General features: G+C 39.4%; 1 protein-coding gene across 1 annotated transcript in view; it reads right to left on the bottom strand.

The window, feature by feature from the left end:
* The window catches only part of ESR1 (estrogen receptor 1), a 177,119-nt gene that overhangs the window by 26,385 nt on the left and 123,086 nt on the right, over positions 1–27,648 (bottom strand). The window contains exon 5 of the mRNA XM_030556594.1: positions 5,251–5,389. Within this exon, the coding sequence (XP_030412454.1) occupies positions 5,251–5,389 (139 nt within the window). The remainder of the gene's footprint in view (positions 1–5,250; positions 5,390–27,648) is intronic.

Here is a 27,648-nt window from a genome sequence, read left to right as displayed (position 1 = left end):
ACCTCAGGAGGTCATCTAGCCCCTGCTCAAAGCAGGACCAATCCCCAACTAAATCATCCTAGCCAGGGCTTTGTCAAGCCTGACCTTAAAAACCTCTAAGGAAGGAGATTCCACCACCTCCCTAGGTAACCCATTCCAGTGCTTCACCACCCTCCTAGTGAAAAAGGTTTTCCTAATATCCACCCTAACCTCCCCAACTGTAACTTGAGACCATTACTCCTTGTTCTGTTATCTGCTACCACTGAGAACAGTCTAGATCTATTCTCTTTGGAACCCCCTTTCAGGTAGTTGAAAGCAGCTATCAAATCCCCCTTCATTCTTCTCTTCTGCAGATTAAACAATCTTAGTTCTCTCAGCCTCTCCTCATAAGTCATGTGCTCCAGCCCCCTAATCATTTCTGTTGCCCTCTGCTGGACTCTTTCCAATTTTTCCACATCCTTCTTGTAGTGTGGGGCCCAAAACTGGACACAGTACTAGATGAGGCCTCACCAATGTCGAATAGAGGGGAATGATCACGTCCCTCGATCTGCTGGCAATGCTCCTATTTATACAGCTCAAAATGCCATTAACCTTCATGGCAACAAGGGCACACTGTTGACTCATATCTGGCTTCTCACCCACTGTAACCCATAGGTCCTTTTCTGCAGAACAGCTGCCTAGTCTTTCGGTCCCTAGTTTGTAGCAGTGCATGGGATTCTTCCATCCTAAGTGCAGGACTCTGCACTTGTTCTTGTTGAACCTCATCAGATTTCTTTTGGCCCAATCCTCTAATTTGTCTAGGTCCCTCTATATCCTATCCCTACCCTCCCGTATATCTACCACTCCTCCCAGTTTAGTGTCATTTGCAAACTTGATGAGGGTGCAGTCCATACCATCCTCTAGATCATTAATGAAGATAATGAACAAAACCGGCTGACCCTTGGGGCACTCCGCTTGATACTGGCTGCCAACTAGACATGGAGCCATTGATCACTACCTGTTGAGCTGATGATGTAGCCAGCCCATACTTCTTTAACTTGCTGGCAAGAATACTGTGGGAGACCGCATCAAAAGCTTTGCTAAAGTCAAGGAATAAAACGTTCAGTGTTTTCCCCTAATCCACAAAGCTAGTTATCTCATCATAGAAGGCAATTAGGTCAGTCAGGCATGACTTGCCCTTGGTGAATCCATGCTGACTGTTCCTGATCACTTTCCTCTCCTCTAAGTGCTTCAGAATTGATTCTTTGAGGACCTGCTCCATGATTTTTCCAGTGACTGAAGTGAGGCTGACTGGCCTGTGGTTCTCTGGATCCTCTTTCTTCCTTTTTTAAGAGATGGGCACTACATTAGCCTTTTTCAAGTAATCATGGACCTCTCCCGATCGCCATGAGTTTTCAAAGATAATGGCCAATGGTTCTGCAATCACATCCGGCTAACTCCTTTAGCACACTCGGATGCAGTGCATTAGGCCCCAAGGACCTGTGCTCGTCCAGCTTTTCTAAATAGTCCTGAACCACTTCTTTCTCCATAGAGGGCTGATCACCTCCTCCCTATGCTGTGCTGCCCAGTGCAATAGTCTGGGAGCTGACCTTGTTCATGAAGACAGAGGCAAAAAAAGCATTGAGTACATTAGCTTTTTCCACATCCTCTGTCACTAGGTTGCCTCCTTCATTCAGTAAGGGACCCACACTTTCTTTGACTTTCTTCTTGTTGCTAACATACCTGAAGAAACCCTTCTTGTTACTCTTAACATCTCTTGCTAGCTGCAACTCCAAGTGTGACTTGGCCTTCCTGATTTCATTCCTGCATGCCTGAGCAATATTTTTATACTCCTCCCTGGTCATTTGTCCAATCTTCTATGTCTTGTAAGCTTCTTTTTTGCATTTAAGATCAACAAGGATTTCACTGTTAAGCCAGGCAGGTCACCTGTCATATTTACTATTCTTTCTACACATTGGGATGGTTTGTTCCTGCAACCTCAATAAGTATTCTTTGAAATAAAAGAAGTACTTTGGTTCTGCTCTCTATTTTGCAAATGTTTCTCTGCAATTTTCTTGGAAAAATATCAAATGTAGAGCAGATATTGGAAGGCAGATATGTACTTTATGTTGTATTTTCCAATAATATTCTTTATTTTCTTTCCTGAAGTAATAAATTATACTGCTACTGTGCAAAGACTTAAAAACTGTTTTAAAATTTTATTTTGTTCTCTTGATTTTTTTGTCCAGTATAAGCACTGGTGGAAATCTAAGTTTAAATGAACAGAAAAATTCCTGCTCTGTACAGAGAAAATGTTTTATACATTTCCTAATGCCAAAGCACACAGAAAGATTATGTGCTTCAATGGAAATTTAAGCAGAATAGGGCTTTTTCTGAGGCAATAAATATATCTATTTCCTGTTTTTATAGTAGTTATTATACTATTATATATTAGCATTTCTACTGAACTGCTGCTTAAAAGTACAAAAACCAAAATCCTGTTTCTTGCAAATTGCTCAGTGCTAATCCTCTGGCTTGCACCAATCGTGCTGGATCAAACTTTACAGAGCAAGGCTGCTCCAAAGGCATGCAACAATTGGATGAGGCTAATAATTTGCTATGCAAAATGGAATAAGCCTGTGGAACTTATCAGCACAGAAAATTATTGAGGAAAATACATTAGCAAGCTTTTCTTTAAATAGTTTTGGTGGATTGTGATCCAATCCAGCACCCAGTTATTCAGACCCTACACAATATTGTAATATCTCGGTACAAAATATTCCTTGTGAAGTATCATTTGAAAACTCACTGATCATTAATAGCCTTGTTTATTAAGAGTTATGCATATATGCCGGAATTATGACTAAAGTGTATTTAAATACCAGGCATGTCAAGGGGAATTAGTAAACAGGTCTATATTAAACAAAGGAATGTGGGTTACCTCAGTTTACATACAAACAGTAATCCAGGCTATCGAGACAGCAGAGGGAGGAGATTGTGGGAAACAGAACAATCTGCATTTTAGCAAACACTAGTGGGGAGAGGGGAAACAGCACTGAGTTTCCTTCACCACCAGACACCATGTCACCTTCCTTATAGATTGACTAAACTTTACTTTGAGGGATAACCTTCAAAACAATCCATTTCAAAGGTTCACTGGACTATAATAGGAAGGGGCAGAAAACACCAAGTGATCTCTTTCACCTAAAAAGACAAAGGAGCTAGGGTGAACAGACAGCAAATGTGAAAAATCGGGATGGGGTTGGGGGTAACAGGAGCCTCTATAACAAAAAGATGCAAAAATTGGGACATCTGGTCACCCTAAAAGGAACCAGCACTTTGGGGCTTCTGGAGGAAATCCTGATCAGGATGGGGGAAATCAGCCACCATCTTGCAGGAACACTATGGGTGAGAAAACCCATCATGAACAAAGCCGTCTTGAACAAAGTCTGTGTTTTGTTAAATTAAGTTTTAGACTTTTAGATGCATGTTTTCACTTTTCATTGCTTGCAACCATCTCTAACTTTCTCTCTTGTACTTGGTCACTTAAAATCCTTCCTTCTTGTTGTTCATCAACTTGTTTTCCTATTAATCTCAATGAACAGCACTGTGTTTAAATAAAAATGAATGTTAACTCCAGTCAATGTGGCAAGCTGTTGGGTTTTGTCTCTTTAAAAGAGCAAACAGATCTTTTTATTCCTCTGAATGTTGCAGGAGAGGGCTGGACATTGCAGAACACACAGGTCTGGAAAAGTGTTGGGGTCACCTGTTAACATCAGCCAAGTCAGGTAAAGACAAGAGGGTGTCTGTGGTAACTGCTGGCAGGCTATTGGTTTCAAAATAGTTGAATCAGAGCTGTATAGCACACAGAACATGAAGTGCATGCTGGCTGCTGGCTGTGTGTGTGACCCAGGCAGGAAGCCAAAACTAGCAGAAGCATTTTGGGGCACACAGGTTTACAATGCAAGGTGTGACACAACCTTTCAATGGTCTGAACTGCTCACCAGACCATGACTTGGATATTATAATGTTAGTTGGGGTGACTATTATAAGTTTGAGAGACTGTTTCTCTTCTCATTCACTTTTTTCATCTCTTTGTATCTTTCTCAAAAAATTCCTTTGGGGTTGAAACATGATTGTTTTCTTGAATATAAGGAAAGCACTTGAATTTATAGTACGTTAGCTAGGATAAGTTTTAAGAGATGTCAGTTCTCATGTTTCAGTGCATGAAATGAATGTTAGCTGAAATCAACAAGAAATTCCCCACTTTCATAGAACCCTATTGTACAAGTAGATAGTTGTTTTTCCATCTCCCTTTGAAGTATGTAGTAAGAGACACTAAGTTTCAGAATACTGGATTTGCCAGAGCACTGATCTGTTTTTCTATAGCATTCCTGGATTGGACCCTCCAGTCCAGCCAAGATGAGCCCAGAACTAGAGATTGAAAGTGTGTGAGGGGAACAGGGTGTGGCCTGCTTTAAACCACTTTTACAGCTCAGACCTGTGGAACAAATCAGAACATCCAATGAGCTGTTTTAATTATTCTACTGCCCAAGAAGATTCAGGGGGCCTGGGGCAAAGAGGGGAAGCAGCGGCGGTCTGGGTCTCAGCGGCATTTCGGCGGTGAGGGGCCCTTCAGTCACTCTACATCTTCAGCAGCACTGAAGGGCCCCTCGCCACCGAAATGTGGTCAGTTAAGCCAGCTTTTGGGTGGCTTGGTATAACCAGACTATCACAAAGCAGAGTGAGGTCTAGCATATGGTTTTCCTCTACAGTGGAAAAGTAGTCTCCTCTAAAATGGCAAGAGGCAGCTGTTTAATTGCACATAGCACTAGTATAAAACTGGCTGAAACTGCAGGGGAGATTTTTTAGGATGCAGAAATAATAAACAAAATGGCTTCTGGTCAGGACACTGGATTCCATATCCTTACCCTTGCCAAAAGCGCAATGGACTCTTTAAGAACTACAAATGGCATGTACCTTCATTTTCTGTCTCCTTTGAAAGTAAGCACCTGCAGCAGGAGAGGACCTTCTAACACCATATTAGCTGACAACTTAAAGTGCCATTTATTGAATCACCAACACCACTTCTAACAACACCTTCAGAGTGTTCTTTAGAGGTACCTCTTTCAATACTAACTAGGCCAGTGCTGCTTAATTTATGAAATGTGTTGGGATCTCAGCATCAGGTGGGATGGCTGCAGGCTAAAAATGACTAAAAGTGGTAGAGATGCATTTTATTTAAATAAATAAATAAACAAACAAACAAAAATAAATAATAAGTGGACTAACCTGTCCAGTAATAGATTAGGTGCAAATAAGAGTTTTCCTGGATGTTCCATTGAACGCCAGATTAAGCCAATCATCAGTATCTCTAACCAGGCACATTCCAGTAGATGTACCTGATCATGGAGTGTTAAATCTACAAACCCTGAAAAAAAATAAACAGGTTACAGGAGAACCATACTCTGTGTGAAAATAATAATTAAATATTTCTGTTAGTAAACCAAAGTATTTAGAAAATCAGATAAGAGGATGTATTAGGAGGCTTTAGGCCTGGGTTCTAGATGGTTTGAATTTAAAAAAAAATTAGTTCCTTGTTTTCATGTCTGACTCATATGTACATATACTAGTTATCATTTTTACCATCCATTTAGAAAATATGACAAAATGGCTAAACTGACTAATAGTATGCAATAATGGCTCTAATCACCAGAACCTGGAACATTATGAACTTCATGGTAGAACAGATGTTGCATGAGCTCTGGAGCAACTAAGCACCTTGTAAATGTTGAGTCTGTGTTTTTGCCTGACACAGTGCTACAAATATATTAGCAAGTACTTATGAAAACCTAACTGCAGCTCCTAGATGCAACAATTTTCTTTTGTCGTGAGTTAGTCTCTTCACCAAAGACACTGCAGTCTGTCTCTTACTACGCATTTGTACAGCCCTTGGTGCGATGGAGCGGATATAAATGTGGCTTCTGAATGATATGTCAATACAAATTAATAAATAATAAAATAATAAAATAATAATAATAATTAATAATGGAAGAGACTGTGTCAGCAAGGAAATACATAAATGGTAAAATAAAAAGCACATTGTCTGGGTAGTCAGGGGATATGCTAATGAGATACGCAGCCTTTCAACTCCTATGGCCCTGATTCTGATTTAGTTACACTGATATAAAGCAACAATAACTTCAGTGTAAAACCAGATTAGGCTGTATGTCACTGGCCTGAAACAAAGTAGTTGCTTAGAGTTTAGAGCAGTTGCTTAGAGCAGTGTTTCTCAATGACCAGTCCGTGGACTGGCACCGGTTCCTGAGATCTCCTTGGCCCAGTTTAGGAAGGCAGTAAGCCAGTCCCTGGTATCAAAAAGTCTTAGAGAATGATCTTCTGCTTTGGTTGGCTGCGATTATCATCTGTTTGCCTAGTGAAATGAGTTGGTAAGATTAATAGCACTACACAGATGTCCATATCAGAAAAACAAAACAACTCCACCCAGTTACAATCATCACAGTAGACACACCCGGGCTTTACTGAGTATGGAGACTGAATCATCTCACTCCTAGAAGTTGTCTCTTCTAGGGTTGCAGTAAATTGGTAGGGCAGTGAGGAGAAGCATTCACTACTATTGCCCTTGCTGTACATGTACTCCGGATATAGGGACTTCAGTTTCCAGATCTGACGATCGGGCTCTTTTTATAGGCACTACATTCAGTCCAAAGGAATAAATAATGTATTGGTTGCATAATATAACCTACTAGATGACACAAAACATATCCTGGAAGTTATAAAGATGTACAACAACATGAAGTGAACAAAAAGAGACCAGTTTACAAAATATCATATCTATTTGTACTTCATTAAAAGATTTGTAGATTCCAAGTCTAGAAGGAACCACTGGGCTCATCTAGTCTGACCTCTTGTATAACCAGGACACAGAACTTCCCCCAAATAATTCCTAGAGCAGATCTTTTACAAAAACATCCAATCCTGATTTAAAAATGGCTAGTGATGGAGACTGCCCACCTTGGTAAATTTTTCCAATGGATAATTACCCTCACATTTAAAAATGTGTGCCTTACTTCTAGTCTGAATTTGAAATTCCAGTCTGAATTTATAGAGAGATTGATACTATACAAAATACATAGAAATTCTCTTGAAACAAATGTTATTTATCATTTGTATATAGTTCTCTCCAATACAATGTAACTCTGATCTGAACACTTGAACCATGCTGCTGATCTTTACCACTGTGAAATATTTTTAAAGATTTTATAAATGATTCATACTTGCACATTAAGGCACACAGGTTACATGGTAAACAGCCTTATTAACCAGGTAAGTGCTCTTGGCTTTCAAATAATATTCTCAGAAGAAGTAAATGAATAATTTCCAAGTAATATATTACTGTATGTAGTCAATAGTGCAGAATTGGTTTCCTCTCTTCACTACATTGAGATGTCTAAGAAACTGATACTGTATTTATCTCCACATTTCAAGCTGTTTGTTGTTTAAAAATGTGGTTTTGAATTAGTACATAAAGAGGAGAAAGAACAGATATCATTCATAGAGAATAAAAAATATGTTCACTTCTTTCCCTCAAAACACTGAACTATGGATTTGTATGTAATCAGTTAAACAGGTCTGTTTGTGAGCTGCATCCTACTCAAATTGTTGGTGAACTTGATTATATCCTGGATTAAATCCTTTCAGATATGACAAACGAGGGTGAAGTGGGCCAGCTCAGCACAGTTCGGTATGCTGCTACTGTTTTGGAGGATGCAATCTTGTGTCCAAAAATCTAAGCCTTTACTTTTTAAAAAAAAGTAATTTTCTCCCACTTCGAAGATTCTCTTTGCAACCATAAACTGTGCACTGATACACTGATGTCTGTCTGAATTTGTAGACAGCCTAAAACAATAGAGCTGCAGCCTAAACATGATCGTTGTTAACTCTCACAGAGCTAATCAATGAACACAGATAAAGATAACCTGACATCACTGCATGCAGAGTATGCAAGGAATAAGAAAAATGGTCAGGCTATGAAAGCTATCTAGTGTAAGTGGTGCATCTCATTTTAGTGCCTCTGGTTGGTGGTACTTGGGTTGTAAGCAATAACTTGGAAGAGTACCACTACTTTTCTTTTCCAGTTTGCCCCCTCTGATTACCATTATTTCAAATTCCCATTCAGCATATTAAAAGCCAATTATATCGCCACCGTTTCACACTGTCCCACAATGGAATGCTTCTAAGAAAAAGAATATGCTGCAGACAATTTGAATTTTTTGCAATTGTCCTAATCCACTACACTGTAAAACCGTGGTAGTTTTACAGTACTTTGAATGCCAAATTTTTGGCACTCCTGTAAAGTCAGAGCCATATTTCACATTTGGATTCAACCTAAAAGCAAAAACAAACAAAGCCACCACTTCCTTTTTGAAACTCAGCAGAATAATAAGTTAAGTAACAACAATAGCATCTCACATAGCTCTTTTCATTCCAAAAGCTCCCAAATCATTTAATAAAACATAAGAACCAATTTCACCCACCTCAGAAATACAGCCATTGCTATTGCTTAGGAACAGAGTAACTGGAAATGAGCAAACGTCATGGAACTTAAAGTTTTGTGAACTGTTTATTGGGTTTGCGAATTAGGAGTTGTAAGCCTTTTCTTCCTGTTATTGTAACTTATTTTACTCTGTTTTTAAAAAAAGCAAAACCACATGTTTTTCAAACGAAAGGGAGACCTCTGCTACAAGTTAGTGATAGAAAACAATGTCTCAGTGCTAGACTGCCCTTTATAGAATGTTTATTTCCCCCCATTAGAACTTCTCTTCCTCTGTTCCATTTCTCACATGCTCTCTTGTCTTTGTTTTTCACTCTGCCGATTTTCTGCTCTATTTTTAACCCTATTTTCTTCCACTGGCTGTGTTTTGGTCCCCCTTTCAGCCCCTATCCCCACATCAGTGCAATAACATTCAATTTTGAACTGAATTTTGAAACCCAAAAAGGACAATTAGGAAAAAATTTGCTCATCCCTAGCAGCAAGTCTACATGATAGTTAAAGACAGAAAGCAACAAAGTGCTTACTTAATAAAGCACTTTGCCAGATGTATAGATTGGGATACTGCATTACTTTTTTTTATTACTGACACTCTAAATATACGGCGTACATTCGTAAAATCCCATTTTTGGCAACATTCATGTTGTTAAAGTCTGAAAGTGAAATTCTTCCAGATTCTAATATCTCATTTTGGTGCTTTTAAAAAAACACACACTCCACTGCTGACAAATTAATAATAAACTATAAAATCAGCCCAATTCTGCCTGCAAATAGAGCTGTCACAGGCTCCAGTTGACACATATGCTATCCTGTAGAAGGCAGCAGTATATGTCACATACATCAGCTGATATGTAATACCTTATACCAGAGAGCAGGAAGCAGAGCATGTTAAAGCAACAGCAAATCAATGGAGTATACAATATTCCTTCACTGATAGACTGCAAAAATAAGATTGGGGAATCAAAGTTTGCAGGTCCCACCATCTGAAAACAGAGTAGCCACACATGGTGGGAGGAAGCACATACCTCTGTAGACTCTCATAACCTTCTTTATTTAGCATTTGGAGCATTGCTACTGGAGGAAGTGTCACCATGAAAAGTATTTCAAGGTAGTTGAGAAGGCACCCAATCACGTCAGTGACTGCTGGGGTAGAATTTATTCCCATGCACAAAGTTGTTTTGTTTTGACACAACACTATGTAGTGCTCAATTGGTTTTCATTTATTGTTACACTGATGCATTCACATTCATTTAAATTTGATTCAGAACACAAGAAATAATGTGTTTGCTGAACTGCAAGCGCAAGAAACTCTTACATTGTTCCAAATTCCCTGACAAAGGGCACCTGTTGTCTGTGTGTTTCAGGGACAATAAGCACTTGTATGTTGGAACAGACATCTCCACTATCAAGCTTGCAGGTGACTTTGTGTTCTTCTGTTGGAGCTTTACTGATACCTGCATCTTGCTTATGAACAGCAAGAGTATTTTAAACACAAATGTGAAGCAACCCAGCCAGGAGCTGGTTATTAAGAGTCTAATCCACAAAGCCAATGGATTCAGATTTCTTCAGCGTGTTAGACAAAACCATGCTCCTATTCAAGCCAGTGGCAAAACTCCCATCAGTTTCAACAGGGAAGGATCAGACCCTATAGATTTCATTATAAGACACTAGTGATTTGCTTTACATCATTTGTATTTACAACTCCCTCGATGTCTGACAGATAACTTGTTATCTAGAACATCTTTCTCCATTACTGCTTGGTGGAAGGGACTGCAGAAAAGGGTATTAAACTTTCAAAAGATCTGCATAATTACAAAATTATCAAAATGATGCAGAAGGAGCTTTCATTTATTTACTTATTTTACTTTTAAGGGGTCAGTAGAGGAATTTTTCCAGTGTGATCTATGGAAAAGTTCAAAACTAAATTAGATAGTATCTTAGAGAAATGGTGGATGAGTTATCCTAACTAACTAAGTACAAGAGGTGTAGACTTGAAAGCATACGGGAGCTCTCTTCAAACCTAAATGCCCTCCAGGGAAGGCTTTAAAAGTGGTGCAATATTATAAGAAGATTCTATAATTTTGACAGCTATCTTGCACTTCTTTATTCCCTAAACAGCAGACTAGCCACAATTTTCAGAAGAAGGGGGGAAGGAACTAAAGCCATACAAACAAAGCTGTCGGCCTACATATGCAAAAACAATCCCATTGATTGCCTTCACACCACAAGGAGGATCATTACAATGAACGTCTATCATTTCTTGAAAAATAGACCAAGACTCGTCAGATGAAATGTATAAAGTTTCTCTTGCAGTAGGAAACGATACTAATAAGTCACCCTCAGTTTATCCTCTGATACAATTATAAATATATTTGCTTTTCTTATTTTTTATATCATGGATTATAATCACAGTCTCTAAGGTACAGATGTAAGTTAAAAAAAATTGCAAGTAGGTGACGCCTGCCACATTAACATAAATATTCCTAAAACTCAAACTCCATTTGGGGGGACAAAAAAAGCAAAGCAAAGCAAAGAAAAAAAACCACACTCACATACAACATTTCAAGCAGACCTTAAAGAGATCAGCCTTTAGCCTCATCCCTCTGTTCATACAATATTCCGTTAACCGTCTCTTGAGTTCTCGTTAAAATAAATACATTATTTGCAGTTCTTATTTTTTCTCTTCCATAACTTATCCAGTAATGCTGTAGGTCAAACTTTATTCCTATCTCCAGGATCCATCAATCCATCTTCTACATCACATCACTCTGGCTCTTTTCTCCACACAATGTTATTTTTTTTGGGTCAAGAACAGATATAGACAAAGTGATTTGAATAAAGTAAGAATCTAAACCTTTGCCCAAAACCTGAACCAAAACTTTGGTCTTCTTTTTTCCCTTCTAACTATTTTTTCTACTTTTTGTGGCCTCTGCCTTTCCAGGCTCTGGCCAGGCCGAGAACGGCTATAAATTTCACAGTTCACTATTTCTAGCCCAATGGAAAAGGGGAAATACAATAAATATTTTCAGAAACCCTACTGTTCTGAGATTTTCAGCCAGTTTTGCATTCCTAAGAGTTTTGGATTGTTCAAATCCTTGGGCAGGAGGAGTGACTAGTGGGTGCAACTTAGGTAAAGAATCACAAAGGAACTATTCTGGAACCCTCTGGCCAGTTTTCCATCATCTCCCAACATAGTTTGTAGCTGAGGATGCACTAAAACAGAGGTTGGCAACCTTTCAGAAGTGGTGTACCGAGTCTTCATTTATTCACTCTAATTTAAGGTTTCATGTGCCAGTAATACATTTTAACGTTTTCAGAAGGTCTCTTTCTGTAAGTCTATAATATATAACTAAACTATTGTTGTATGTAAAGTAATAAGATTTTTAAAATGTTTAAGAAGCTTCATTTAAAATTAAATTAAAATGCAGAGTCCCCCAGATCAGTGGCCAGGACCCGGGCAGTGTGAGTGCCACTGAAAATCAGCTTGCGTGCCGCTTTTGGCATGCATGCCATAGGTTGCCTACCGCTGCACTAAAACTACACTTGCCTGCAATACTCCCTGAATAGGCCACCATCAGGGAACACCAAATTGCAATGTGCTCCAGCTCTAGCAGAATGCCAGCCAGGGATTCCTCCAGAATAGTTGACCACTTAGGGTAGTCTTTTGGCCTCTTTGCCATACCACAGCAAAGCAAAAGACCAGTATTAGATCAAATGTGTATATCTGAGCAGAACCAACTATCCAACTCTTTTGGGTTTTCCACTCACTAGTCAAGAAGTTTTTCCCCACTAAGATTCCAACACTGATATCAAAAGTAAATAAACATCTGTCAATGGCTTCCAACTTCACTGGATTCTAGAACTGTAATTTCTCGGGCAAAGGTGTTCACTAATAACTCCTGGAAAAATGTCAAAAGCAGCAACATTTCTGGTTAGTGAAGGGAACGAAGTACTCGGGAGTCAACTCTTCTAATGACAGATAAACTCTCTCTGTTGCTCTAGCTGAGATGAAATATGTTGTCCCACCATCTCCCAACCTACTCCATCTAAGGCCAGGAAGTAAAAGGAAGTACATAAATTGCCCTCAGTCTGTAGGTCAGGTGCAGCTGTGAAATAAGGCAAACAGGCAACTTTTCATATGTAAATTAGACTACAATGGGCACAATTTCTAATGATCAAAGAGCCATTCAGTTGCCATAAAAAACACATGTGTAAAATCAAATAAAAAAAGAAAATGAAAAGCAATTAGGAAAAAATTATTAAAAATTATCTTTGTATCCTTTTTATCATCTGTCTCTTGACTGCTGGACGTTGTCCCTTGCTTATTGCTGCACCAGGCCATAATCCATATGAAACTATTTCACCAAACCCTCCCCAAATTAACGACATATGACATAGTTCAGACTTCATCTATCATCTGTTGTATCAAACCAAATTCTCCTTTCTTAGAGCATCCATGCAAGACGTGGGATTTTTATATTTTCCTACTATTTTCCAGTGAGCAACACATTACCAAAGGCTCAAAAGGATGTTATAAAAGAGACAAAAATCTTGTTTTTGTTCCCCTTGAATAGAACTTTCTAATCAGCCCAATATGAAATACTTAAAACAACCTATATTCATCTTTACTATACTAACATAAACACTTAAAAAAACCTAAAAAACAACAACAAACCCCCAGGAAATTCAAAGTTAAAACTGCCCCTCTATCCAAAGCCCATCCCATTGTTCCCAAGATACACAATAGGACCTGCTGAGACAACTTAATATTCAATTTCCTGGCTTTTGTCTATAAGGTCTTCAAACCAATAACAAGAGGTCTCTTATAATCCATACACTGTAGAAGACACTACCATCTAGGGACTTCAGGGAAATTTGATATGGTCCCCTTTTCACATACCTTGGTATTCATTATAACAAACTATTGTTATTTGCAGTATTGAAAGTTTTGAAAAACAGCATTACACATTAATAGAAGCTGCTTTCTACTGTTTTATATAGTAATTCAACCCTTCAAAATCAGGTACAAAAGGCATCAATCTACACTGGGAACAAAGCTCTATGGAAATAAGGCAGACACACAATAGTGGGGGGAGGAGGGGGAAGATGGTTATGAGGTAACATCCCTCAACGAATAGCTACCATCAGCCCCAGCACAAACATGAAGGAATGGTGATAGATTAAAATAGATCTAGTGAGATAAATCTGACATCCTGGGAAGAACTACTCTCACAACAAGCCTCCCTCTCAGGCTGAGAACAAGAACAGAAGTTAGTCATGTTTTTTAATGAATTACTGAAAGGTGCTCAGATATTCCCTGGATGAGCATGGTATAAGAACCTATAGAGAATAGAATAGAAACAAAAAAAGCTTCAGTTCTTAAAAGGAGATGTGCCAGGAGAGGATGCGCTCCAATGGCTTTAGATAATTTTGATTTTTACACATTGCTTTCCCCCTCATGTTATATATTCTCTACCACAAATTGCAAGTGCATTGAGGCAGACACGGTTTTCCTGTAAAGGTTGTACAGCATCAAATACATTTCCAGCACTCAAATACATAAAGAACAATAATTATTATTGAAGGTCAATGGTGGCTTTGAAATTATCAACAGTGGTCTTCTTAGTGGATGTTCAATGTGCCTCAGGTGGCATACAACCAGGATTAATCACCAAATTTAGTCTGCTGATTGGATCATTAGCTTCCCCGGCCTGGCCACTGATGGGGAGTGCAACGTGAACACTGATCCATGCACCACAATCAACAGTAGTAGGGAGATACTGAAAGTGCAGACTCAGATTCTAAGACAAGGGTGAGGCTAAAGGAATGGCTTATTTTTACTCACTTTATCTCAAAATGTTGGCAATGAAAGGGCTGTATTATTTCTGGGGCCTCCATCCTAGAAACTTTTATGCATGTGCATAACTTTAATAGTCCCACTAAAATTCAGTGGGACAACACACAGACCTGATCCTGACTAATTAAAGAGCTGATCCTGCAAAGACTTATGCATATGCTTAACTCTCTGCATGGGTGTAGTCTCATACTCAGGTACATAAAGTTAAGGCTGTGTATGATTGTAGCCAAAAAGCCCAATTCTTTTGCATAAGCAGTCCTCCCATTGACGTCAGTGGGAATAGGATCGGGCCCTTGATCTTCCTATATATTCTGTTCTTTATATAGGATTTAAAAAAAAATAAGTTTCATGTTTTTCATTGGGGGAAAAAAAAAACCTCTCTCTGCAGGTCACCATGAGGCTAAATGTCAACCATAACTTAATTTCCTGGCGTTTTTAGCATGTTTCACAACGTCTAAATTGAGTGAAATGTACTTTCATTTGGCAATGCATTCATTTTGTTAACAAAAGAATATTCCAGAAAGTGCATTAACATGACCTTTTTGTACAAATATGTTAAGTCTTTCCATCAGGGCAACATCATAAAAATACTTAGTACTCACACAGCACTTCACATTTTCAAAGGGCATTAAATATTATTAGCTGCATTTTACAGATGGAGCACAGACAGGTTAAGTGCTCTGTGCAGGGCTGCACAGTGAGTCAGTGGCAGACCGGGATTAGGATTTAGACACATCTGGCTCCCAAGTACCAGACTCCAATCCTCTAAAATCTTCAAGCTGCAGAACTGTCTTTGAAATCTAGTTCAACCTTCACTCTGGTACTTGTGAATCAATTAAAAGAACAAATAAAGTCAAGTGAAACCAAACTGTTCCTAAAGAGCAGATGAAAGCCTCACCATATGAGAGCTGGGAGTAACTGATTTTAAAATGTGAGCAGAAAGTCCTGGCTGGAATGAAATAAAGGCACACAGATTATTCCGTACAAACCTTCATTAATATGAGCAAAGTAACTGAGAATCATTGCATCTGGCTTGACCCAACTTCCCCTTCCACCTCAAAGAAAATCTTTTGGAGTATTTATGCAAAATGGTTATTTTTAAAGATTATTTGTTAGTAAAGGCTGCCAACTTGCCAGTACGAGTTTGTTATATTGTATTTATAAAGGTAAAAGGAATAACTGCTGTATTTTGCCTCTAAGAAACAATTATTTTGAGATAACAAAGATCAGCAAAATGATGTTCATCACTATATAACAGTCAAATATAACAACACACATTTGTTGTCCCTAGCATGTGTTGTTAATTGTCTGCTTCTGCTGTGTCCCTAATCTAGTTGTCCAGTCAGGGGCGGCTCCAGGCACCAGCAAGCCAAGCGCGTGCTTGGGGTGGCATGCCGCGGGGGGCGCTCTACCGGTCGCTGGGAGGGCGGCAGGCAGGGTGCCTTCGGTGGCATGCCTGCGGAGGGTCCGCTGGTCCCGTGGCTCCAGTGGACCTCCCGCAGGCATGTCAGCGGAGGGTCCGCTGGTCCCGCGGCTCCACCAAAGCCGCGAGACCAGTGGACCCTACGCAGGCACATCTGCGGGAGGTTGACCGGAGCTTCAGGACCAGCAACTGACAGAGTGCCCCCCGCGGCATGTCGCCGTGCTTGGGGCAGCGAAATGTCTAGAGCCGCCTCTGTGTCCAGTAATGCTTATCAAGGACTCATGCTAGGTTTTGATTAATGTATCACCTTCTTTCTGCTGTTTATTCTTTCTTTCCCTTTAAGATTGTCTGTTTTCCTTGGGAAATTCAGATTTACAATCCAAATGGATAAGGCCTTGGCTGCCCACAGAGCAACACACACCTTATCTTTTTCCCACTGAAAGTCAAGTCAAGAAACAAACAGTCAATGGCAAAACTCACACTGGCTTTAGTGGTACAGGAGCAGGTCTCCCTCCCTCCTCCTCCCTGGACATTTGGTACTGTACAATTATTCCAGGTTTCAGTCCAGTTGAAGGGAGCCTTTGTTTTATTGATTAGTCAATGTTTGGTACAGCTACGAGTGGGTTCGGGTGCTTCACAGAGAATTCAATGTGTTTTATCAGTTAACTAGATTGGAGGTTCTCAAACTGTGGTCTGCGAGCTCCATTCAGGTGATCCGTGGATAGTTCCCTCTCAGGTGCACATCTGAGAGAATGAAAAGCCATCCACCTAGTTAGTGGAGCCGCGCAGGCATGGCTCCATTAAATTAGGTGCCTGCACCCTGGAGAAGACACATACATAGGGTGAGGTGGTGGCCTTGGGGGGAATAGAGGGTAGGTGGGAGGGGGCAGTGGAGTGGGAAGAGGAGATGGGGGGAATTTGGGATGTGCAGGGCTGCAGCTGCCAGAGAAAGAGGTGACTTTCCCCAGCTCCATGGCTGCATCTGCCAGGGAGAGATTGCTCTCCTTCCCAGCCTCAGCTCTGTGGCTACTGTGGCAGGAGAGAGACCCCGCCCTCCTTCCCATCCCCAGCTCGGGGTCTGCCGTGGTGGGGGAGAGAGGGCACATCCATTACATTAAAAAGGTAAGACTACTGATATTAAAATATGAGTTGTGTACTTTTATTTGTAGAACAAAAAAAATTATTAAGGGATTTTTTAAAATATAGTGCTTTTATCCAAAGCACTTTACAATAGTTAGCTAACGGTACAAACAACATTTGGAAAGATCATTAAGTGTTCCACCGAAACCCTCAGCAATTTTCAAATGGTCCACGAAAAAAAAGTTTGAGAACCACTGAACTGGATGATAACGTTACAGAAAAGAAAAGTCTGTGTTCCAGCAGTGGTCTAAATCAGAGGCTGATAAATGCTAAGGTTAACATAAGGGGGTTATTTTTGTAGTTGTTACAGATCATTATTTGAGCAAAACCTTTCATTCTATTACTATTCTCTTATCATGCATATGCCAGCTATAAAAGAAAATGGCCCAGTCCTGTGTCTGTATTTGAGCTTATTCAGAAATTCTCTGTTAGTGTAGAATCAGTGCAGCTCCACAGGTGTTGGCATGGTGTCATCCAACCTACTCTGAGCAGATCAAGACAACCCAGTATTGCAATGCCTGTATCTGGTCTATGGTAGTGCTCCCACCATTGCTACACCTGTGCCAGCCCATTGGGGAATTTCTGAAAATGCTTAGTGAAAGTGCAGCTCATGAAAGGAAGAAAACTAGACAGTTGTTGTGTAGGCTGATTTTTGATTCAAAAAGCCATTTTGATCATTGTGCATGCTGAAAAGTGTCCCTTTGAAACCTAAAGGGGGACTGTTTTTAAAGTTAAAAAAAAACCCACAAAGGACTCCATTGTAGCCAAATTCCTTTTGTTTCATTCTGTGAGAGAAGCAGAATACCTACTGCAGTAGCACTTAGAGGCCAAAATCATGACCAGGATTCTGTTATTCTTGATTCTCTACAAAACCAAAAAGTACCATTTCTGCACTGAGGAATGTACAATTTAATAGGAAAAGAAACATAGGAAGGGTAGGGAAGATGGATGGACACACATGCTTGCGTGCACACACGTTTAAAAAAATATAAATAGATAAAAGTCATTATTAGTTACCCCAGTTGTCAATGAACTGCATTCATTTATACTGTTACACGTCTAAAAAAACAATTTGGTTGTTCCAACTTATTTTAAAATGATAGGGGTAAAAACGATAGGGGTAAAATTTTAAAAAGCACGTAACTGACTCAGCAACCTGAGTCCCATTTATTAGGTGTTAAGGTATGAAAATAGGTAGGAGGTATGAAACTTATGTGCTTTTGAAAATTTTACCCTATCATTTTTCTATTTGTTTTCTTTTTTAAACCTCTGTTTCCATATTCTCCTCTATTCTAAACCTTTGGCTATTTCTATTTATTTTGAACCTCCACGTGGGCCTAGTTTTTCCCTTTTAAAATCACTAGAGCACCTACTATCGGTATTTTTTGGAAGCTTAAGTTTCAGGTTTGTTTTTAGCACCTCTGTGAGTATAATCACTTTCAGACTTTTGAAAGAACTGAGAAAAATGACAGGTATGATTTTTTATTATTATTCTTCATAGTAAAGCCAAAAAGAAGATGACACTTTACTAAGCTTTCTATCCTACAGCATGTTTCAGTCTAATATCTACTGTGATTATCTCTGAACCCATCAGTAATCATTTCAGGTATGGCAATATATGGGACAAACAGAAATGTGGATTCTTTTGCAATCCAAACTCTGGGGGAAGGGGGAGGAATAACTGTCAGGCAGCTGAAGACTAAAACAGCTTCAAGACTACAATTAGAAACTGTTCAGAACATAATGTACTGTACCCAAGAAATGAAGCATAACCTCAGGGTTCATGATCTGATCGTTCTTTTTAGTCATTAGAAAATAAAATCAGTCTTCCACTAAGACACCTGCAGCCATTTTATATCTTCCTATGGCTGAATTTTGGAAAATTCCTCCTGCTTATTGCATGTATGTATATGCACAATACCAACCAAATATAAATATATGTTCTCTCTCTCAAAATAACTGCATTGGATTGTATATGTCACCCAAAGCAGAAAAAAATAATAATTGGGCTTTAAAATGTAGCGAGTGTAAGATTTAAACGTCAGCTAGAGACATTCTTCTTGTCATCAGAAAGTACAAATGAGAAAATAATCCTTTTATAATCTTTATTAAAAACATTATTTTTCCCCTTTCATTCCCCCAACTCCCAAACAATTGGTTTTGAATAGAATCCAACCTCTGAAATATCATCCAAGGAATCATGAGGACACATCAAAGAGAAAAGAGACAGCAAAATTAATTGCAGCAATTTCCTTTAACCACTGCAATAATATGAGCACTTTAGCTGCTGTGTGGGAGTGTCACAATCTAAGAGAGCAGAGGAATACATAAGGGGAAGATTTAGAAGTTGGAATGCAGCTGACCATTTGTATTCATTTTCCTGTCTAGTAAAACTTCGGTTAACAAGCGGCATGTTCCCGGAAAACACATCGCTCACCTAACAAGCTCAAGCTCCTTTTGCTGTGAACTACCTCTTGTTGAACAAGATCTACTGAAGTCCCTGCCACCTGCGAAGCCTCAAACAACCAGAGAAACTTGGGGTGAATGAAAATCCTTTGCATGCATACACAACACGGCTATTCTAACTGGAGAAATCTGCCTTTTATGCATAACAGTAAGCGCCCACACACACATTGAAGCTACGACTGGCTAGAAATTTTCCAATGGAATGTTTTCCTATCAGAAAATACCAATTTGATCAAATCAAGACATTCTGCGGGAGTGTGCTGATTTCATCAAGGTTCTGACTTAAACTTGCCCAGCTTCCCACTTGAATTGCCATTCCTCAGGAAGATTAGAAATTTCTCTCTTTTCCAGTTTTCGGCCATCTCTAATTGAAGCTGATTCCCAATTCAGGTGAAAGCCGAAAATTTCACTCATAATGCAAACTACAGAAAAAGTTATATAAACAATATTTTAATGTGTATTTTCACATGCCACTGCATTTCCTGGTTTTGGTCAGGAAAGTGAAATAACAAAATACCAAGCACTGTTGTTGCATTATTTCCAAACTGGATGAAATTAGGAAGCGGAAAAAGCTTGTTCCTATTAACTTTTTATCCAAATTTCCAATACAAAGATTTGGAAGAAGCCTGAATAAGCATCTGAAACTGCATCCAATCTGAACTGGACCTATGAACCCTACTCATCCTTCACCACAGCTGAAAAACTGATTAGAATGTCATCACAGACAAACATGTAACAAATCATTGTGATTTTTTAAAAATAACTTGAGTAAATTGGCAGAAAAAGAGAAGATGATAGAAGGGTAATTTATGTTATGATTATGAAAAAAAATCTTGCTTTATAATCCTTTTGAAGTTCTAAAAAAGTCTGCAGTTTGCCTTGTCCTGTTTTACTATGAAGTCTGATTTGCTTTTTCTTCTCTCTTTTACCTAGTTATTGAATTTGACAGCTCATAGGTGAGAATGAAAACTTTGGCTATGGCCAGACAATGGAACTTCCCTGCACAGCTCAAACCTGCACTAGGACAACTTTTTATTAACCATATTCATATCAAACCTACAGAAACTATCTGATAAATATCACAAACAGGGTTGAAAGCTGTAGATAAGTTGTACTTGGTGCAGAACTGAAGGGGGCAGCAAATAAAGCATTTGATGTTGCCCAAGTAGTTCATATAATTAAAAGTTCTAGTCATAAGAGCCATTTGGAGAACATCAAATGCACATAGATAACTAAGTTTAAACAACCAGGAGTCAATAGGCAAGGAGTTAGACTGGCAGTTTGTTTGAAAGGGAGGATCACATGATCAAAATTCTAATGAAATACTGAAAGCAGATGCCACAAAAGAACATTTTGAACATTTCTGGAATTCTACCATTATGCATCTTTTAGCAGCTACTGACAGGATAATGCGATTATATGCTGCTCACTTTCTCATACAGAATGCTGATCCATTAAGGACTAGAATCACCTTTAATTTCAGTGGTACATATTTCCAGTGGCAAGCTGAGTACATTAACTGTGATACCGATTTAAACTCACTACTTATTTTATATCATCACTTGTAAGTAAACATCTTTCAGGAAAGGAAGAACCAGTTAGCCAGTGGTTCTCAAACTTTTTGTACTGGTGACCCCTTTCACATAGCAAGCCTTTGAGTGCAACTCCCCCTCCCCCCATAATATATTTAACACCATTACAAATGCTGGAGGCAAAGCGAGGTTTGGGGTGGAAGTTGACAGCTCGCAACCCCCCATGTAATAACCTCATGATCCGGAGGGGTCCCGACCCCCAGTTTGAGAACCCTTGAGTTAGACACTATGCTGCTAAAAAAAGAACAGGGCCAAATACATTAGATCACAATGATGGACTTCACAAAATTTCTCAGGAGTCCTACTACTGATAATGAAGTCACAGAAATGGCTGTCTGGGATTTAAACAAATGAACCTTGCAACTTGAAATATCTGCTGAAATGAGATAGTTAATGGGGAAAAAAAAAAAACAAGGAGTCCTCGTGGCACCTTAGAGACTAACACATTTATTTGGGCATAAGCTTTTGTGGGCTAGAACCCACTTCATCAGATGTATGAAGTAAAAATTACCGGAGCAGGTATAAATACATGAAAGGATGGGGGTGCTTTACCAAGTGTTAGGTCAGTCTAATGAGATAAATCAATTAACAACTGGATACCAAGGGAGGAAAAATAACTTCTGAAGTGGTAAGAGAGTGGCCCATTACAGACAGTTGACAAGAAGGTGTAAGTAACAGTAGGGAGAAATTAGTATTGGGGAAATTAAGTGGTAGATGTGCAGGTGAATGAGCACCCCCATCATTTCATGTATTTATACCTGCTCCTGTATTTTTTACTTCGTACATCCGATGAAGTGGGCTGTAGCCCACAAAAGCTTATGCCCAAATAAATGTATTAGTCTCTAAGGTGCCACGAGGACTCCTCAGGTTTTTTTTGCTGATACAGACTAACACAGCTACCACTGAAACCTGTCACCATTAATGGGGAAATTGAGCCATCCTGTCTGTCAAAAGGTAGATTGGGCTTTTTGAGAGGGAAGGGTTGCAAACCAGCTGTGCCTCACTAACAGCCTCTTGATGGGCCCAATAAATGGCATCTGGTCTCTGTAAAGAGCCAGAGGGTAACTGGAAACAGAAAGTTGTGGCAGAGACTGCAGAAAGCAGAGGGCCTCTGACCACAGGAGAAGTTTAGGCCTGGAAGCCAGAGGGAGCAAACACCTGGGGAGTAGGAAAAAAAGACTCCATCCAGGTAGGGCTGAGAATGGTCAGTCAAAGAAGGGAAGCGCTGCAGAGAGCAGAGTCCAGGGGAAAAGGGAAGCCACAAGATTGAGTTTTATGTCAATAAATTAGACCCAGGTAGGAGCAGCATTATTGGACAAAATGTCTGTGTGGAGTCTATTAAGGAGCCCCGAAGAGGGGAAACGGAGGCAGGGCATCACAAAGCCACACAGTCCATTGTGGGCGGGAGGAGGTGCTTAGGAGGCAGTGGCTCTGTACAAGAGTGGTCTCACCCAAGTGTCAGTACTGTAATCTTTCTGAAACTAATTTGACTAGCAGTCGCCCTTTCAAAATAATCAAGGAATACTTCCATAGGAATAGTACTATATGGATAGCTTGGAATAAATTCTATTTCTCAGCTCTGTTTCCTAACAAGTATATTGCTACATTGTACTAGAATGAATTCTTTCAATGTTATATGTAATGCTGTTTTCCTATAGAGAAACTTGGACATTGGGGCCAACTTGACCATTCCGTAAGGCACATGTCTAACGGCATGATGAAACAGTGTTTGAATCACCTGGGAAAAGTAAGAGACATTGTCCCAAAGAGCGATGTACTGCTGATCATGGGCAGTTATAATGCTGTAAAGTGGGAGAAAAATAATAAAACCAATAATGTGCAGTTGTATCATATCTTTAAGCCAAGAATGAATGTTTTATAAAGGTGGATTAAGCAAGCCTCACAACACTCCAGCGTGACCAGTAATGGTCACCATGTCTGTTTTACAAATGGATAAAGTGAGACAAAGAGAGGGTAAGTGACTTGCCCAAGGTCAAACAATGAGTCACTGGCTGAGCCAGGAATAAAGCCAGACGCTCTAGTCCCCTGCTCTAAAGGGCACATTTCCATCGAACAGATGCAATATAATAAAATATAATGTGATTTGCTTTTGGTATTCATATGAATGCCACTGCTTCTCCATAGCTGCATTCATATGAATACTAAGCAGAAGAAAGGGCATGCTGTACATATAATAAATGTTTAAAATGCCATATGGCCGGGGCGGCTCTAGACATTTTGCTTCCCCAAGCACGGCGGCATGCCGCAGGAAGCGCTCTGCCGGTCACCGGTCCCGTGGCTTCGGTGGACCTCCCACAGGGGTGCCTGCGGAGGATCTGCTGGTCCTGCAGCTCCACCAAAGCCATGGGACCAGTGGACCCTCCATAGGCACGCCTGCGGGATGTCCACCGGAGCCCTGCCTACCGTCCTCCCGGTGACCGGCAGGGTACCCCCCCTGGCATGCCGCCCCAAGCACACGCTTGGCGTGCTGGGGCCTGGAGCCGCCCCTGCATATGGCAGAAGCCCTCATTAGTATGCTGTGTCCCTATTTGCAGCTCCCCCTACCCACCTGTGATATCCTCCTATGTAAAATGCTTTGTTATCTTCAGAAAATTAATTGTTGCTAATATTTCATTCTGGTACCATGGAATAAGAAACACTAGTGGTCTCCTGATCAGTTCCACAGACACTAACATGATTTTGCTATTCAGAAGAAGAGGAAAAATTCTGAATTCTGTAAAATTTTGCCTTGCGTCTATATTGACTCAGATAACCAGCTGCATGATCACTTGTATGCAGAGTTCAAACTTCAGTTGAAAGGACTTCCAGAACTTACGCAAGGCTCTGAAGTTCATTCATGGACAACTCCAGATAGAAGCAAAACAAATAAATAATTTGATGTACTGCTGGAAAATGAAGGCAGAAGAATGAGTTCTGAAAAATAATAGCCACAATTATCACTAAGCATAATGCAAATCAGAAGAAGTTCTTTAGGCCTACAGATAACACAAGTGAATGAACAGCAAAAAAGGTGGTGATCCATTCCATTGGAGAGGTTCCACAGAGTGATGTTAAAATATATCTAAGTAAACATTTTGGAGCAAATAGGCCTATAAAACTACAACAAAAGGTGTGCAATATATACTTCAATGAGTGGCATAAAGACTGAATGATATCAACACCTGGAAGTCAGATTACAGTGAAAATTCTGCAAGGGCAGAGGGAAATGGAAATTTAAAAAAAGAAAAGAATGGATTTTTGACCTTGTTGAGATTTTTGTTACTACTAAACAGGCATTTACCAATAAAGATTGGCATGGAAGTGTAATGAACTAGTGCGCAAAAGGACAAATTCTTAATATGCTTGATGAATTTATCAAGAGTGTTGATGGAAAAAAATTACTTCTAAAAAATGATCTGTAAGGCCATATTGAAGACTGGATAATAAACAGTCCACTGTTACAAGGTAGTTTTTCCTCACCTATCAAAACAATTTTTTTGTAATTTACCAAACAAAATAAATCTACTGTTATCCTAGCAAAACCAAAGATAACAGAAACAAGTATATGACAGATAAAATATTGTTCAGTGTTTTAGTACAGAATGGTTGTGCATCGTTGTTGATGGTTACTCATAACTAGTGTCATTACTGTTTTCGCAAGGATAGTGTGCTGCTATTGCATCCACTGCAAGAGAGACTTTTCTTCTGAAACATCAGGCACTGTCTAGTGACAGAAACAGGATACTGGAACTGATGGACTAGTGGTCTGACCTGGTATAGAAATCCTATAGTTTTAAGATCCTAGAACCAGAAAGCAAGGAGAAGATGTTTAAGAGAAGAGATAGGAAATCTGGCTTTAAAGCTATACTTAAGCCTCTGAATCATGCCAAATAACATTGGTTCAACTGAATTATTTACTGGTAAATTCACACCATTACAAAACCTAGCAATATGCCGTATTTTCTACGTTGATAAATCAAATGAGGTTTGACGACTTCTACTGATTCCAAAATGCCTCAAGCATCCTTCAAATGTTACTAAATAGGGGACACCTCAGATGTTATATAGATCTGGAACATAGATCTTATTTTAAAGTTATAGTGTCCTGCATATGCATATTTCTGCATCACTCCTCTGAGTAGCTACTTCCTACCGATCAACACTGACTTACAGAAAAGCTAGTGTAGTTTTGTGTGTAGATGTCTATTTTGTTAAACACTTCTCTACAGGGTTATCAGTGTCACAATCACCACACATCCTGATTATCCCCTATACAACCAACCAACCGACCATTTGAATTCATTCCCTTAGTTCAGGGTTCCCCAACGTGGTTGGGTTTTTCTTTTTTTTCCTTTTTTCGCCACTTGGGGCGGCAAAAAAGCTGGAGCTGGCCTTGCTTGGAGTTTCATCATAGGGTGACCAGATGTTCCGATTTTATAGTGACAGTCCTGATTTTTGGGTCTTTTTCTTATATAGGCTCCTATTATTCCCGACCCTTGTCCCGATTTTTCACATATGCTGTCTGGTCACTCTAAGTTTCAATCCGATAATAATCAATTCACATACTTGCATTTCCCTTTAATTGCTTAAGGGATAAGCTCCTATCTTTAAAGAATTTTTCAAAAATTAATTTTAAGGGCTTATAACATTTATTATTTAAAATATCAAACATTATATTGTTGGTGCTTGTTTTTCATATCCTTTTCACCTGTATAATAAAAAATCCTTTTGGAAAAGTGTTCTGAGCATATATATTATTGAATGGACAATGAACTCTTAGTAAATGGATAAAAATCTACAGTTAGCTATAACTAAAAGAATATTAGCAAATTTTAGTAAAGTTAACATCAGACTTTGCTGCTGTGGCTGTTTAGCAAAAGGAAAACAAAAGGTTAGGCTAGTTATTTGTAGAACAACATCTACAAGCCAATACTAATGGTCAAAGAGATGTATTCTTTAAGAGAGGCAGTCCCCAGATCACAAAATTCAGAAACAGGTCTGGGATCGGATTTCAAAGCCTGGAAAGTTTTGAGTAGATCTGGCTCATGTTACCAGTTTGGGCCTCAATCTGAAGAAACTCTGCTGCACATAAGCAACTTTACACATGTGAATAGTCCCGTTGAACTCACTGGAAACTACTTACATGCATTACTGTTTGTGGAATTAGAGTCTGATAGAAAAAAATTTGATTCAGGTCTGGATCAGAATATGAAGTTCAGGGGTGTTCAGATGTGGAAATTTATTTCAGGTCCATCTCTACAAACAAGTAATTTTTAAATCACTACAAGTAAAGCACAGCTACTGTGCTGATTTATCTCACACACACTCAAAACAGTTTGCTTTTAACATATTACTCTAAAATATGTTCTTCTGTCGAGTGAAAACTGTTACACAATGTATCTGATATTCCTTAGGACATAGTGTCTTCTTGTTTTTCTAAAAGATCCTCCTTCTAAGCCAAAACAATGGAAGCATTTTACCATCTAAAATGAGCTACTAGAGGAATTCCTCTAAGAGAACATTTTGACTTACTGATCCATAATGTATAGGGATTATTAGTTGAGCTTCCATTTTTTTAAACATGATCAACTATAACAAACTGTATGTCATTTTCCTATGAGAATTACAGATATGTGACAGTAAGTGTTGCTCCAGCTTTTTTGCACATGGCAGAAACAGTTGGTCAGGCATATATTAACATATTTGCATCAGTTTAAAAAACAGTCTATGCATGCATTGAATGCTTCAAGTAATAGTAGTAGTTTGTTCAGACATGTGCATATTCAATTCCTGGTTTTCTCGCACAGATGCATGGTGTGCTAAGTCTGGAAAATGTAGCCCTTATTTTATAAGCAGTCTAATAAAACACTGGGAAATAGTTTAGTGTTTAGGCTGATAAAATGGTAAAGCTGAATGAACAGACTCAGAAATTGACATTTATCTTTCTTGCCACTCATTTTTCTCAAGTTTTTTATTCATAAGGGGTTTGAGTTTGCGGTATTTATTTATTCATTCAAAGTGAAACAGCTTCCACGGGAGAGACAGAGACACCCCTCTCCCCAATTACCTGGCAAGTAGGGCACTCGCCTGGAATGTGGGACCTCTGCATTCACTCTGTTTGATTTGGAGCAGGAAGTTGAATACGCCCTAACCACTGAGCTCTCTCTTGCTTATAATGAGATGGGGGGTTATTTCTTGCTTTGCATGAGAAAGGACTGACTTGGCTTAGATGCCTAATTTCAGCAGAGGGTTCACAGCTGTGAATCCTAAGCAGAGATAAGGGCCTTACTACTCTTGAGGCTTAGGCTCTGCCCCTCTCCTTAGCATTTCCTACTGGCTAGCTTAGGCAGCTCCCCACTCAGCTTGCTGGCTTCTAAAAACCTCTTTCTTAAGTGCCTAATTCTTCCCATGCAACGCATGTGGAGCTTCAGCACTTAACTTGGGACTGTGAATGCCCCTGGAGAGCACAGCAGGGCACCTACGACCCTTTTGTGGATCTGCCCCTTGATCTAGCCTAGCATAAATGAAATCAGGGTCTAAACTGGTAACCAGAATCCAACTCCATTCTGAACCTTTTGGGGCAGGATACGTAAAATTTGGTCTCAAACCTGAACCCTAATTTTGTGACCTATAGCCCAGC

This window comes from Gopherus evgoodei, chromosome 3, assembly GCF_007399415.2.
Source record: "Gopherus evgoodei ecotype Sinaloan lineage chromosome 3, rGopEvg1_v1.p, whole genome shotgun sequence".
Lineage (NCBI taxonomy): Eukaryota > Metazoa > Chordata > Testudines > Testudinidae > Gopherus > Gopherus evgoodei.
Note: the sequence above shows the minus strand (reverse complement) of the source record. Positions and strands in the feature narration are given on the sequence as shown.